Genomic DNA, 15,991 nt, shown 5'->3' on the forward strand with positions numbered 1-15,991 from the left:
CCATCAGTTTCGCGAATTCCGGCCGGATCGATGAGTGGTAAAACTCCTCCCGCCCCCTTGCCAGTGGGGGGCTCTACCCACTGGGTTGCTCCTGTGCCCCCTACCTCAGGAGCAACACCATCCCCCTCTTCGGGGACGTCGGTCCCTGCTTCTAAGCCGGAGAAGTGTCCAACTTCTTCGGCTTCTCACGCTCGCAAGGGGTCCCTTGGGTCCCTCCCTTCCCAGGTTTCCACCAAGGGGAAGGCTGACGACCGACAGTGGCGTAAGTGCCCACAATCAGCTGGTCGAAGGGCTTCACGATCCTCCTCAGTCCCGGAGACTGAATCGGAGAAGCCCTCCCAGCCAGTTAAACCCAAGGAGCAGTGTGAGAAATCCAAGAAGAGCTCTAAGCCCAAGGAACTCTGGGTGGCAGCCACCCCACTGCAAACTTCCAGCTCTGCATCTGAGGCCGAGGTGGAGATTCTGGCGTCCGCTGAGGACCTCGATCTCGCCGGTCCCTGAGACGCCATGAATAGCACTAGCACAGGTGCTCAATCGGAGGCAGCAGGTGACCCAGCGGCGTAATCTGCCTTCCCAGTCCCGTCACGCCTTTCTCAGCCATGGACAAACCCATCCTCGAGTGGAACTGCAGCGGTTTCTTCCACCATCTAGCTGAGCTCCGCCAACTTATCAGCCTTCAGCCTTTCCTCTGCATTGCTCTGCAGGAAACTTGGTTTCCAGCAATGCGCACCCCCGCCCTCCGTGGCTACCGGGGTTATTATAAGAACCGAGCAGCTTATGAAAGGGTGTCTGGTGGCGTCTGCATCTATGTCCTTAACTCTCTTCACAGCGAGTCTGTCCCTCTACAAACAGCTTTAGAGGCTGTCGCTGTTAGGGTGTGGACGCTGCAAGCTATTACCGTCTGCAGTCTTCACCTTCCACTGGAGGCTGATGTCGCGCAGCATGTCCTGGCTGCGCTGATAGCCCAATTGCCGGCACCTTTCTTGTTACTGGGCGACTTTAACGCCCATAACCCTCTGTGGGGTGGATCAGTGGCAACAGGTCGAGGCGCCACCGTTGAGCATTTATTGTCGCAGCTCGATCTCTCGATTTTGAATGATGGTGCCTTCACACACTTCTGTGTAGCGCATGGCACATACTCCGCCATTGACCTTTCAATCTGTAGCCCTAGCCTCCTACCGTCTGTCCAATGGAGTGTGCATGACGACCTGTGTGTTAGTGATCACTTTCCGATCTTTGTCACTACCACAGCGTCAACTCTTCTGGGCGCCCTAGCAGATGGGCTATGAATAAGGCTGACTGGGACTTGTTCTCCTCCACTGCCGCTATTGAGCCTCTCTCAAATGATGACATTGATGCGGTGGTTACATCGGTCACCACCGGCATCGTTACTGCCACCGACTCTGCCATTCCCCGTGCCTCTGGGTCCCTTCGGCAGCGGACTGTGCCTTGGTGGTCACCTGAGATCGCTGCAGCAATTAAAGATCGCTGGCGGGCGCTACAGCGTCACAAGCAACATCCCTGCATTGAACACCTCATCACCTTCAAACGGCTGCGTGCACGGGCCCGCCTCCTTATCCGCCAAGGCAAGGAGGAGTGCTGGGAGCGGTATGTGTCCACCATTGGCCTCCATGTCACTCCATCGCAGGTCTGGGCCAAGATTCGATGCGTCTACGGCTATCGGACACCTGCCAGCGTCCCTGCGCTCTCACTGAATGGAGCAATTTGTACTGAATCCAAGGTCATTGCAAACGGCTTAGCAGAGCATTTTGCTAGGAGTTCCGCTTCTGTGAATTACCCCTCAGGCCTTCCGCTCCATTAAAGAGCGGATGGAACGTCGGAGATTTTCTTTTCGCACCCACACTTCTGAATCCTACAATGCTCCATTCAGTGAGTGGGAATTTCACAGTGCCCTTGCCGCTTGCCCTGATACCGCTCCCGGGCCCGATCGCATCCACTGTCAGATGCTGAAACACCTTTCAGTGGACTGCAAGCGATGCCTCCTCGACCTTTACAACCGTCTCTGGGTCGAGGGTGAGTTTCCGTCGCAATGGCGGGACAGCATTGTCATCCCTGTTTTGAAACTGGGCAAGAGCCCTTTGGAGTTGGACAGCTACCGCCCCATTAGCCTCACCAACGTTCTTTGTAAGCTTCTCGAACGGATGGTGAGCCGGCGCTTGAATTGGGTACTGGAGTCTCCGGGCCTTCTGGCTCCGTCTCAGGGTGGGTTCCGGAAAGGCCGCTCCGCCGCCGACAATCTGGTGAGCCTGGAGTCGCCCATCCGTACTGCCTTTGGCCGCCGTCAGCACCTGGTCGCTGTCTTTTTCGACATGCGGAAGGCGTACGATACGACATGGCGTCATCACATCCTTTCTACGCTTCATGGATGGGGTCTTAGGGACCCTCTGCCGATCTTTATCCGCAATTTCCTGTCGTATCGTACCTTCCGCGTGCAAGTCGCAGCCTCCTATAGTTCCACCCACGTCCAGGAGAACGGTGTGCCACAGGGTTCTGTTTTAAGTGTCTGCCTGTTTTTAATAGAGATTAACGGGCTCGCTGCGGCCGTGGGAAATTCTGTCTCTGCTTTCCTGTATGCTGACGACTTCTGCCTTTATTACAGCTCTACTGGCATTGCAGCTATTGAATGTCAGCTACAGGGTGCTATCCGCAAGGCGCAGTCTTGGGCTGTAGCTCATGGGCTCCAGTTCCCCCCTGCGGGTCCGGGGATTAGAATAGGCCCGAGGTATTCCTGCCTGTCGTAAGAGGCGACTAAAAGGAGTCCATCCCCATCACGGGGGTAGTTAGCGCCTGCGTCCGGAGACGGACGGTTCCACGACCTATAATCGCGGTCTTTTTGGTTTTCACTTCTCGTTTCTTCCTTCCTTTTGTTGGTTCCTTTCTTTGCTCTTCTCCACCTCACTGTCCTCCTTACTCTTTCCCTTGACTTCTCCTTGCCTTCTCATTGCCTTTTTCTCTTTGCCTTCTCATTGCCTTTTTCTCTTTGCCTTCTCATTGCCTTTTTCTCTTTGCCTTCTCATTGCCTTTTTCTCCTTGCCTTCTCATTGCCTTTTTCTCCTTGCCTTCTCATAGCCTTTTTCTCCTTGCCTTCTCATAGCCTTTTTCTCCTTGCCTTCTCATTGCCTTTTTCTCCTTGCCTTCTCATAGCCTTTTTCTCCTTGCCTTCTCATAGCCTTTTTCTCCTTGCCTTCTCATAGCCTTTTTCTCCTTGCCTTCTCATAGCCTTTTTCTCCTTGCCTTCTCATTGCCTTTTTCTCCTTGCCTTCTCATTGCCTTTTTCTCCTTGCCTTCTCATTGCCTTTTTCTCCTTGCCTTCTCATTGCCTTTTTCTCCTTGCCTTCTCATTGCCTTTTTCTCCTTGCCTTCTCATTGCCTTTTTCTCCTTGCCTTCTCATTGCCTTTTTCTCCTTGCCTTCTCATTGCCTTTTTCTCCTTGCCTTCTCATTGCCTTTTTCTCCTTGCCTTCTCATTGCCTTTTTCTCCTTGCCTTCTCATTGCCTTTTTCTCCTTGCCTTCTCATTGCCTTTTTCTCCTTGCCTTCTCATTGCCTTTTTCTCCTTGCCTTCTCATTGCCTTTTTCTCCTTGCCTTCTCATTGCCTTTTTCTCCTTGCCTTCTCATTGCCTTTTTCTCCTTGCCTTCTCATTGCCTTTTTCTCCTTGCCTTCTCATTGCCTTTTTCTCCTTGCCTTCTCATTGCCTTTTTCTCCTTGCCTTCTCATTGCCTTTTTCTCCTTGCCTTCTCATTGCCTTTTTCTCCTTGCCTTCTCATTGCCTTTTTCTCCTTGCCTTCTCATTGCCTTTTTCTCCTTGCCTTCTCATTGCCTTTTTCTCCTTGCCTTCTCATTGCCTTTTTCTCCTTGCCTTCTCATTGCCTTTTTCTCCTTGCCTTCTCATTGCCTTTTTCTCCTTGCCTTCTCATTGCCTTTTTCTCCTTGCCTTCTCATTGCCTTTTTCTCCTTGCCTTCTCATTGCCTTTTTCTCCTTGCCTTCTCATTGCCTTTTTCTCCTTGCCTTCTCATTGCCTTTTTCTCCTTGCCTTCTCATTGCCTTTTTCTCCTTGCCTTCTCATTGCCTTTTTCTCCTTGCCTTCTCATTGCCTTTTTCTCCTTGCCTTCTCATTGCCTTTTTCTCCTTGCCTTCTCATTGCCTTTTTCTCCTTGCCTTCTCATAGCCTTTTTCTCCTTGCCTTCTCATAGCCTTTTTCTCCTTGCCTTCTCATAGCCTTTTTCTCCTTGCCTTCTCATTGCCTTTTTCTCCTTGCCTTCTCATTGCCTTTTTCTCCTTGCCTTCTCATTGCCTTTTTCTCCTTGCCTTCTCATTGCCTTTTTCTCCTTGCCTTCTCATTGCCTTTTTCTCCTTGCCTTCTCATTGCCTTTTTCTCCTTGCCTTCTCATTGCCTTTTTCTCCTTGCCTTCTCATTGCCTTTTTCTCCTTGCCTTCTCATTGCCTTTTTCTCCTTGCCTTCTCATTGCCTTTTTCTCCTTGCCTTCTCATTGCCTTTTTCTCCTTGCCTTCTCATTGCCTTTTTCTCCTTGCCTTCTCATTGCCTTTTTCTCCTTGCCTTCTCATTGCCTTTTTCTCCTTGCCTTCTCATTGCCTTTTTCTCCTTGCCTTCTCATTGCCTTTTTCTCCTTGCCTTCTCATTGCCTTTTTCTCCTTGCCTTCTCATTGCCTTTTTCTCCTTGCCTTCTCATTGCCTTTTTCTCCTTGCCTTCTCATTGCCTTTTTCTCCTTGCCTTCTCATTGCCTTTTTCTCCTTGCCTTCTCATTGCCTTTTTCTCCTTGCCTTCTCATTGCCTTTTTCTCCTTGCCTTCTCGTAGCCTTTTTCTCCTTGCCTTCTCGTAGCCTTTTTCTCCTTGCCTTCTCGTAGCCTTTTTCTCCTTGCCTTCTCGTAGCCTCTTTCTCCTTGCCTTCTCGTAGCCTCTTTCTCCTTGCCTTCTCGTAGCCTCTTTCTCCTTGCCTTCTCGTAGCCTCTTTCTCCTTGCCTTCTCGTAGCCTCTTTCTCCTTGCCTTCTCGTAGCCTCTTTCTCCTTGCCTTCTCGTAGCCTCTTTCTCCTTGCCTTCTCGTAGCCTTTTTCTCCTTGCCTTCTCGTAGCCTTTTTCTCCTTGCCTTCTCGTAGCCTTTTTCTCCTTGCCTTCTCGTAGCCTTTTTCTCCTTGCCTTCTCGTAGCCTTTTTCTCCTTGCCTTCTCGTAGCCTTTTTCTCCTTGCCTTCTCGTAGCCTTTTTCTCCTTGCCTTCTCGTAGCCTTTTTCTCCTTGCCTTCTCGTAGCCTTTTTCTCCTTGCCTTCTCGTAGCCTTTTTCTCCTTGCCTTCTCGTAGCCTTTTTCTCCTTGCCTTCTCGTAGCCTTTTTCTCCTTGCCTTCTCGTAGCCTTTTTCTCCTTGCCTTCTCGTAGCCTTTTTCTCCTTGCCTTCTCGTAGCCTTTTTCTCCTTGCCTTCTCGTAGCCTTTTTCTCCTTGCCTTCTCGTAGCCTTTTTCTCCTTGCCTTCTCGTAGCCTTTTTCTCCTTGCCTTCTCGTAGCCTTTTTCTCCTTGCCTTCTCGTAGCCTTTTTCTCCTTGCCTTCTCGTAGCCTTTTTCTCCTTGCCTTCTCGTAGCCTTTTTCTCCTTGCCTTCTCGTAGCCTTTTTCTCCTTGCCTTCTCGTAGCCTTTTTCTCCTTGCCTTCTCGTAGCCTTTTTCTCCTTGCCTTCTCGTAGCCTTTTTCTCCTTGCCTTCTCGTAGCCTTTTTCTCCTTGCCTTCTCGTAGCCTTTTTCTCCTTGCCTTCTCGTAGCCTTTTTCTCCTTGCCTTCTCGTAGCCTTTTTCTCCTTGCCTTCTCGTAGCCTTTTTCTCCTTGCCTTCTCGTAGCCTTTTTCTCCTTGCCTTCTCGTAGCCTTTTTCTCCTTGCCTTCTCGTAGCCTTTTTCTCCTTGCCTTCTCGTAGCCTTTTTCTCCTTGCCTTCTCGTAGCCTTTTTCTCCTTGCCTTCTCGTAGCCTTTTTCTCCTTGCCTTCTCGTAGCCTTTTTCTCCTTGCCTTCTCGTAGCCTTTTTCTCCTTGCCTTCTCGTAGCCTTTTTCTCCTTGCCTTCTCATAGCCTTTTTCTCCTTGCCTTCTCATAGCCTTTTTCTCCTTGCCTTCTCATAGCCTTTTTCTCCTTGCCTTCTCATAGCCTTTTTCTCCTTGCCTTCTCATAGCCTTTTTCTCCTTGCCTTCTCATAGCCTTTTTCTCCTTGCCTTCTCATAGCCTTTTTCTCCTTGCCTTCTCATAGCCTTTTTCTCCTTGCCTTCTCATAGCCTTTTTCTCCTTGCCTTCTCATAGCCTTTTTCTCCTTGCCTTCTCATAGCCTTTTTCTCCTTGCCTTCTCATAGCCTTTTTCTCCTTGCCTTCTCATAGCCTTTTTCTCCTTGCCTTCTCATAGCCTTTTTCTCCTTGCCTTCTCATAGCCTTTTTCTCCTTGCCTTCTCATTGCCTTTTTCTCCTTGCCTTCTCATAGCCTTTTTCTCCTTGCCTTCTCATAGCCTTTTTCTCCTTGCCTTCTCATAGCCTTTTTCTCCTTGCCTTCTCATAGCCTTTTTCTCCTTGCCTTCTCATAGCCTTTTTCTCCTTGCCTTCTCATAGCCTTTTTCTCCTTGCCTTCTCATAGCCTTTTTCTCCTTGCCTTCTCATAGCCTTTTTCTCCTTGCCTTCTCATAGCCTTTTTCTCCTTGCCTTCTCATAGCCTTTTTCTCCTTGCCTTCTCATAGCCTTTTTCTCCTTGCCTTCTCATAGCCTTTTTCTCCTTGCCTTCTCATAGCCTTTTTCTCCTTGCCTTCTCATAGCCTTTTTCTCCTTGCCTTCTCATAGCCTTTTTCTCCTTGCCTTCTCATAGCCTTTTTCTCCTTGCCTTCTCATAGCCTTTTTCTCCTTGCCTTCTCATAGCCTTTTTCTCCTTGCCTTCTCATAGCCTTTTTCTCCTTGCCTTCTCATAGCCTTTTTCTCCTTGCCTTCTCATAGCCTTTTTCTCCTTGCCTTCTCATAGCCTTTTTCTCCTTGCCTTCTCATAGCCTTTTTCTCCTTGCCTTCTCATAGCCTTTTTCTCCTTGCCTTCTCATAGCCTTTTTCTCCTTGCCTTCTCATAGCCTTTTTCTCCTTGCCTTCTCATAGCCTTTTTCTCCTTGCCTTCTCATAGCCTTTTTCTCCTTGCCTTCTCATAGCCTTTTTCTCCTTGCCTTCTCATAGCCTTTTTCTCCTTGCCTTCTCATAGCCTTTTTCTCCTTGCCTTCTCATAGCCTTTTTCTCCTTGCCTTCTCATAGCCTTTTTCTCCTTGCCTTCTCATAGCCTTTTTCTCCTTGCCTTCTCATAGCCTTTTTCTCCTTGCCTTCTCATAGCCTTTTTCTCCTTGCCTTCTCATAGCCTTTTTCTCCTTGCCTTCTCATAGCCTTTTTCTCCTTGCCTTCTCATAGCCTTTTTCTCCTTGCCTTCTCATAGCCTTTTTCTCCTTGCCTTCTCATAGCCTTTTTCTCCTTGCCTTCTCATTGCCTTCTTTTCCTTGCCTTCTCTGGTCTCCGCCTTGGCGTTTGAGACAGTCTGTCCTCTTTCTCCCTCTCTTCTTTTTCCTCTTCTTCCTTCCTCCCTGTGCGTGCCTGAAGGCCGACCCACGCGTTCGCACGCGTAGCCGGTGACGGGGTAACGCGTAAGTCCATGCCCTGGGTAGACATATAAGGCACGCGCGTACCCCCTGGTAAAGGCCAGGCCCGGGGAGGGGTGATTGCCTGAGCTGATACCTTCTGACCATGCCGATTGGTCCCTCCGTCTGTTTCTTGGGAGGTGTGACCTGAGGTGTAAACATTCACCTAAGGCGGGAGTGCCCTCTGAGAGGGTCCCCACAAGGAAGGAGCGCGCCATTGGAGACGCTGGCAATCATGGGGGATTCCTCCGCAATGGATTCTACTCCATGTCTCTCGACTTCGACCCAAAAACGGAAACGTGACCAGCCAACAGTGACAAAAGTACTACCGCCTGCCCCACAGTTCCTCGTAGTTTCTCGATCTGAGGACGGAAAGGATTTTTCCTCTGTCAACCCTTTCGTTATTCAGAAGGGCGTAGATGCCATAGCCGGATCTGTCAAATCTTGTACCAGGTTGCGTAACGGCACCTTATTACTAGAAACTGAGAGTGCCTTTCAGGCACAAAAACTGCTTTGGGCCACCCTCCTGTACACGTTCCCTGTCCGGGTGGAGGCCCACCGAACTTTGAATTCGTCTCGTGGTGTGGTCTATACCAGCTCCCTCGACGGATTGACTGACGAGGAGCTTCAATCTTTCCTTGCTGAGCAGGGCGTGACGGCTGTCCATCGGGTCATGAGAAAGGTCAACAATGACCTTGTACCGACCTGGATACTTTTCTTGACCTTCGATAGTGTTAAGCTGCCATCGCGCATCAAGGCGGGCTACGAGGTTATTTCTGTTCGCCCCTATGTCCCGACACCTACGCGTTGCTACCAGTGTCAGCGTTTCAATCACACTCGACAGTCTTGTTCCAATGCGGCCAAATGTGTCACTTGTGGCAGGGATGCCCATGAGGGTGACTGTCCACCTCCGTCTCCACGTTGTGTGAACTGTCAGGGTGACCATGCCGCATCCTCCCGCGACTGTCCTGTCTATAAGGAAGAACGCTGTATCCAAGAAATTCGGGTCAAAGAGAAAGTGTCCACCTCGGCTGCTCGCAAGCTATTGGCTAGTAGGAAGCCCACGCTGCTCCCAGCGGGGAAATACAGTACTGTCCTCGCCTCTCCTCGGACTACCCAGGAGATAGCAACCCAGACATGCGATCTGACCTTCAGCACCACGGTCGTCCGTTCGGCCAGTGCTAAGATCGCGCGGTCGACGTCTCCTCTTCCTCCCATCACCCCACAGACACCAGCCCCTTCCTCAGCTTCTGCTAAGTCGAAGACCCTGAAGTCAGATGCACAGGCCTTCAAGAAGGAACCATCCCGTGCAGACTTTCTCCGTCCTTCGACCTCCCAGCCTTCGACCGGTACTTCCACCAAACGTCCTTCCAAAAAGGCGCATAGGAAGCACAGTTCTCCTTCTCCGACACGGCGCATTTCTTCTCCTGCGCCACCCAGCGGTTGCCGCCCCAGGCCGTCATCCGTTTCGCCTGGCCGCACCGCTGGTACCCGTACCTCTGGCCGTTAACCGGCGGAGGAAGCTCCCCCTCCCGGCCATCCTCCCGAGATGGCCGATGAACCTATAGACCCCATGGACGATGACGGTCCGCCTACTGATAGCGGCGGCAGTGCTCGCTCGAAGCCAGGCCCTAAGCGGCCTTCGAGGTGACCCCTTCTTTCATCTTCCTTTTCTTACGATGGCATTTGTCCACTGGAATATTCGCAGCATTCGCTCCAACCGAGAGGACTTGAAGTTGCTGCTCCGCTTGCATCGTCCGCTCGTCGTAGCCCTCCAGGAAACGAAGCTACGCCCATGCGATCGAATTGCCTTGGCACACTACACCTCTGTGCGTTTTGACCTACCCCCTGTGGTAGGTATCCCAGCTCATGGAGGGGTTATGTTGCTGGTCCGGGATGATATTTACTACGATCCCATCACGTTGCACACCGGCCTGCAGGCAGTTGCCATCCGCATTACTCTCCCCACTTTTACGTTTTCCTTTTGTACCGTTTACACTCCATAGTCATCTGTCGTTACCAGGGCAGACATGATGCAACTTACTGCTCAGCTACTTGGACCATTTTTGTTAACTGGAGACTTCAATGCCCACCATCCCCTTTGAGGCTCTCCAGCATCCTGCCCAAGGGGCTCCTTGTTAGCAGACCTTTTCAACCAGCTCAATCTTGTCTGCCTCAATACTGGCGCCCTTACTTTTCTTTCGGACACATGTCACACCTATTCCCATTTAGACCTCTCTATATGTACTCCCCAACTTGCACGCCGGTTTGAGTGGTATGCACTTTCTGATACATATTCGAGCGACCACTTCCCGTGTGTTATCCATCTCCTGCAGCATACTCCCTCTCCGTGCTCCTCTAGTTGGACCATCTCCAAGGCAGACTGGGGGCTCTTCTCTTCCAGGGCGACCTTTCAGGATCAAACCTTCACAAGCTGCGATCGTCAGGTCGCACACCTCACGGAAGTCATTCTCGCTGCTGCTGAATATTCCATCCCTCACCCTCCTCCTCCACGTCGCGTACCGGTCCCCTGGTGGACCGCAGCATGTAGAGACGCTTTACGTGCTCGTCGACGTGCTTTACGCACATTTAAACGCCACCCTACAGTGGCGAATTGTATTAATTATAAAAGATTACGTGCTCAGTGTCGTATTATCAAAGAAAGCAAGAAAGCTAGCTGGGCTGCTTTCACAAGCACCTTCAACAGTTTTGCTCCTTCTGTTGTCTGGGGTAGCCTGCGCCGGCTATCTGGCACTAAGGTCCACTCCCCAGTTTCTGGCTTGAAGGTCGCGAATGAAGTCCTTGTGGCCCCTGAGGCTGTCTACAATGCCTTCGGCCGCTTTTTCGCAGAGGTTTCGAGCTCCGCTCATTACCACCCTGCCTTCCTCCCCCGCAAACAGGCAGAGGAGGCTAGGCCACCTGACCTCGCTCCTCCAATTGTGAAAGTTATAATGCCCCATTCACCATGCGGGAACTCGAAACCGCACTTAGCCGATCACGGTCCTGCTCTCCAGGGCCTGAATCTATTCATATTCAGATGCTGAAGAACCTTTCTCCTGCGGGTAAAGGTTTTCTTCTTCGTACATACAATCGCATCTGGATTGAGGGACATGTTCCCACATGCTGGCGCGAGTCTATTGTTGTCCCGATTCCTAAGCCGGGGAAGGACAAGCACTTGCCTTCCAGTTATCGACCTATCTCGCTTACCAGCTGTGTCTGTAAAGTGATGGAGCGAATGGTTAACTCTCGATTGGTTTGGCTGCTCGAGTCTCGACGCCTACTTACCAATGTACAATGTGGATTTCGTAGGCGCCGCTCTGCTGTTGACCATCTGGTTACCTTGTCGACCTTCATTATGAATAACTTCTTGCGGAAGCGCCCGACCGCGGCTGTGTTCTTTGATTTGGAGAAGGCTTACGACACCTGTTGGAGGGCGGGCATTCTCCGCACCATGCATACATGGGGCCTTCGCAGTCGCCTCCCTCTTTTTATTCGTTCCTTTTTAATGGATCGACAGTTCAGGGTACGTGTGGGTTCTGTCCTGTCCGACACCTTTCGCCAGGAGAATGGGGTGCCACAGGGCTCAGTTCTGAGCGTCGCTCTCTTCGCCATCGCGATCAATCCAATAATGGATTGCCTCCCAGCTGATGTATCAGGCTCCCTTTTTGTGGACGATTTTACCATCTATTGCAGCGCGCAGTGTACACGTGTCCTGGAGCGCTGTCTTCAGCGTTCTCTTGACCGTCTTTACTCCTGGAGTGTCGCCAATGGCTTCCGTTTTTCTGCCAAGAAGACGGTCTGTATTAACTTCTGGCGCTACAAAGAGTTTCCTCCACCGTCCTTAAGACTCGGTCCCGTTGCTCTCCCAATCGTGGAGACAACCAAATTTTTAGGCCTTACCTTTGACAGGAAACTTAGCTGGTCTCCACATGTCATATTTGGCCGCCCGTTGTACCCGTTCTTTAAATGTCCTCCGTGTTCTCAGTGGTATGTCGTGGGGAGCGGATCGAACCGTCCTACTTCGTCTACATCGGTCGATCGTCCGCTCCAAGCTGGATTATGGGAGCTTCGTATACTCCTCTGCACGGCCATCCATCTTACGCCGCCTCAACTCCTTACAACATCGGGGTTTACGACTTGCGATCGGAGTATTTTATACCAGTCCCGTAGAGAGTCTTCATGCTGACGCTGGCGAATTGCCACTCACCTACCGGCGCGATATACTGCTTTGTCGGTATGCCTGTCGGCTACTGTCAATGCCCGACCATCCGTCTTATCGTTCCTTTTTTGACGACTCTCTTGACCGTCAATACGGGTTGTATGTCTCTGCCCTGCTACCCCCTGGAGTTCGCTTTCGTCGCCTCCTTCAACACCTTAATTTTTCACTCCCTGCAACCTTTCGAGTGGGCGAGAGCCGCACGCCACCTTGGCTCCAGGCTCAGGTCCGCGTTCACCTTGACCTCAGCTCGCTCCCGAAAGAGGTTACCCCCGGTTCGGTCTACCACTCCCGTTTTTTGGAACTTCGTTCGAAGTTCATCAACATGACTTTTATTTATACAGATGGCTCTAAGACCAATGACGGGGTCGGGTGTTCCTTTATTGTTGGGGCACAAAGTTTCAAATACCGGCTCCATGGCCATTGTTCGGTCTTCACAGCTGAGCTCTTTGCCCTCTACCAGGCTGTTCTTTACATCTGCCGCCACCGACATTCTGCTTATGTCATCTGCTCCGACTCCCTGAGCGCCATCCAGAGCCTCAGTGATCCGTACCCGGTTTACCCTTTCGTACACCGGATCCAACGCTCTCTTCAGCAGCTGGTGGACGTCGGTTCTCCGGTTAGCTTTATGTGGCTTCCTGGCGATGTCGGTATCCCTGGGAACGAAGCTGCAGATGCCGCGGCCAAGGCTTCGGTCCTCCAGCCTCGGACAGCTTCTTGTTGTGTCCCTTCGTCCGATTTTAGCAGGGTCATTTGTCGGCGCATTGTGTCGCTGTGGCATGCCGATTGGGCTGCACTTACAGACAACAAGTTTCGGGCCTTAAAACCTCTTCCCGTGGCTTGGACGTCCTCCTCACGCCCTTCTCGGCGGGAGGAGGTAGTTTTGGCCCGGTTAAGAATTGGACACTGCCGGTTCAGCCATCGCCATCTGCTGACGGCTGCGCCAGCGCCGTTCTGCCCATGTGGGCACTTGCTGACGGTTCGACACATTTTAATGTCCTGTCCATATTTTAACACAGTGTCTAGATCTTAACCTGCCAAGTACTTTCGATGCCATTTTAGCGGATGACCCACGAGCAGTTGCTCGTGTTCTTCGTTTTATCAATTTGACAAACCTCTCTCAGGACATTTGATGATGCTGTTTTTTAATCCTATGCCTGTCAGTCTCTTTTATAGTGTTTTCCCTTTTAGTTGTTGTTGTCCACTTGTGCCTCGCGGTGCATTCTTAGAGTAGTCAGGGCGCTAATGACCATTGAAGTTGTGCGCCCTGAAACCACAAAAGAAAAGAGCGTTTTATGTCGTCGTGTTGTTAATTTATGGCACGCGCACTGGTCGACACTTCCCCAAAATAAATTGCGGGACGTGAAAGCTCTTCCTTGTGCTTGGACCTCTTCCTCCCGAACGCGTCTTCGGGAGAAGGTAATTTTGACTAGACTCCGGATAGGGCACTGTCTTTCTAGCCATTGACATCTTTTAAGCGGCGATCCTTCCCCACTCTGTCCCCACTGCTCTCAGCTGTGGACGGTAAGACACCTTTTAATTGAGTGCTCCTATTTTAATCCTTTACGCTCCCGTCTACAGCTGTCGCCTGATATATCGTCGATTTTAGCAGATGACACGCGCTCAGCCGATCGCGTTCTCGAGTTTATTGGTGCCAGTGAAATGACGTCAGTCATTTGAAGCTTTTTTGGGGACAACCAACCCCTTTCTGTAGAGGATTTTTAAGCCTTCCTTCTGTTTTGAGTTTCTCCAATTTTATGACTTTCGTTCCCATTGCTGCTCGTTTCCATTTTCGGCTTTTTACTGTTAAGTCCCGATCCGGGCGCTAATGACCATAGCAGTTTTGCGCCCTAAAACCAAAACAAAAAATCATAACCTCATTGAGGATACCCTCATTTTCAAATTTACTCGCCATACTAATCACACAGCTGTCTCCGTCATTACTGAAATATTCCTAGGATCTTCAGATAAGACTGTACACAGATACATATACGGATTATAACAAAATCAATCGAAAGTTAGCGGCAATGCTTCAGTAATCTTCCACTTCCTGTGACTAATGAGAATCCAGAACTCCGTATTGTGTGTCCGTATGTAGAAGTAATAAAAGGCTTCAGATTCACAACATACATACAATACTATATGCCGTATCCGACCAACAAGTAATGGCGTGGTATTTAAATCTCGGAAACGCTATAGCAAGGTCGGAACGATTTTGGGTAACAGATTAATATATTAGACTCATAATGTCAGCCGGCCGTAGTGTCAGAGCGGTTCTGGAACCGCGCGACTGCTGCGGTCGCAGGTTCGAATCCTGCCTCGGGCATGGATGTGTGTGATGTCCTTAGGTTAGTTAAATTTAGTTCTAAGTTGTAGGGGACTGATGACCTGAGAAGTCCCATACTGCTCAGACATTTGAACCAATTTCATAATGCCAAATCATTGACACGGCCTAGATAATCGGAAATACTTCGATACAGGGAATTATCTTCCCTTCCTTCTCCGCAAATGAAACCAGTAAAAGATCAGAAGCGTTTAAACACAACGAAGTATCTAAGATCGGTATGTACAACTTGTCACATAGAATGTTTTATGCCGGGTACAAATTTGAAAGTGTTTTACGTAAGAGGGCCAATGATCCTCCTGGATCCCCACCTCACTCCACAATTGTAAGACATCTCATCATGCAGGTTAAGACATAAACCTGTGTAAGTGTTGGGATAACAGCCATTCGTCAGATAATTACTTCGAACACTCTAGTACTGTTCGTATACTGCTGACTTCGTCTCACTGGATCGACCTTTATCACTCGATTCCGCCCTTCATCAATGCTGCTTCTCAGGAACTCTGATGGCGTCACTAGCGCGGGTAAAGATGGCGAAATTTCAGTTCCGCATTTAGTCATACAGGTATGTCACAATGCTGGTGTTACCTGCTAACATGGCATATTCGTGCTCTGTGCCATTCACAACTCCAGGTAGATAATCAGGGTAAAGCAGGCTAGATGGAGGACCGAGGACAGGAGGCCAGACACTGTTCCAGTGATAATATTAAGACTAAACCTGTTTGACATGAATGAACAGCTTCATGTCGCCTATATTAAGACTTCCAGGGGCAACAAAAATCTAGTTTTTTAAAATACAATCCACAGTTACACGAAATACCGAAAATAACATTCCTGTCACGATCTACTAAGGAAGAGTTACCATCTGACGTTACAGGTTTGGCACAGTAAGAAAAGTTTCAGCCAGAAACTGTGGAGGACTTCATGCAGTACGGCTCATGGTGTACAACCAGATTTCATGACAGCACTCAGTTGCTACCAACAGACTTCCAACACAATTGCAATCATTTTGTAAATGCTTGATGACAGATACATGGTTCTTCAAGACATAAACTCATCTGTAAAGCAATCAGAAGTTCAATCACCAAAGTATAAAATAACTTCAAAGAATTGGAGGTTCACTAATTACTCTCGTACTGTTAATGTTGCTGCTTACAAAAGTATCTTCCTCCAGTTCATATTTGACTTCATTTAATATTACCCAAAATCTGCATTAGCTCTAATAAATTTTGATGTACCAGAACTAAGTTTTCATTTTAGATTTTAGCACAAACTTTGCTATCCTATTGCTTAATTTTCAATTCTGTAATAAGCATTTGAAATAAAGCCAAACTTTTATGTTCCTGCTTTTGTGCCCTTTAGCCTTTACTTTAACTGTGGCACTTACTGTATACTGTAACTTCATTTCCTATGTTCTTAAATAGTAACAATATTCTGTTACGACTTCAGTTTTGTCATATTAGATAATAGGTTTTAGTTAAGTACATCACATGATAGTTTCAGCTTAGTTTTCTGTTAACAATTTTGTTTTCAGTGCAAGTTGAAATTTGTATAGATACTATAGAATGTATTATTACTGTCGTGGTTATCATCCCGCCCCATTTCTTCAGTTTATAAGAATGCCTACTCCAGAAATTAGGGGCTTAGTATAATGTACTTTGCTGTAAATTTACTTTTATGCACATTGTTTTGGTTAAGTTGCGAATAGTTTAATTTATAGTTACATATTGTGGATATGGAATAAAACCATGCACTCTTAGTATCATC

General features: G+C 49.1%; 1 protein-coding gene across 1 annotated transcript; it reads right to left on the bottom strand.

Annotated features, from left to right (window-relative positions):
• Positions 1-4,759: 4,759 nt before the first annotated feature.
• On the bottom strand, positions 4,760-6,088 carry LOC126151140 (axoneme-associated protein mst101(2)-like). Its single transcript, XM_049915922.1, has one exon. The coding sequence runs from the start codon at positions 6,086-6,088 to the stop codon at positions 4,760-4,762; it is 1,329 nt and encodes a 442-aa protein (XP_049771879.1).
• Positions 6,089-15,991: the final 9,903 nt, after the last annotated feature.

This window comes from Schistocerca cancellata, chromosome 2 (assembly GCF_023864275.1).
Source record: "Schistocerca cancellata isolate TAMUIC-IGC-003103 chromosome 2, iqSchCanc2.1, whole genome shotgun sequence".
Lineage (NCBI taxonomy): Eukaryota > Metazoa > Arthropoda > Insecta > Orthoptera > Acrididae > Schistocerca > Schistocerca cancellata.

Coding starts and splice junctions, on each gene's coding strand:
- LOC126151140 (XM_049915922.1), bottom strand. CDS start 6,088: ATGAGAAGGCAAGGAGAAAAAGGCTACGAGAAGGCAAGGAGAAAAAGG.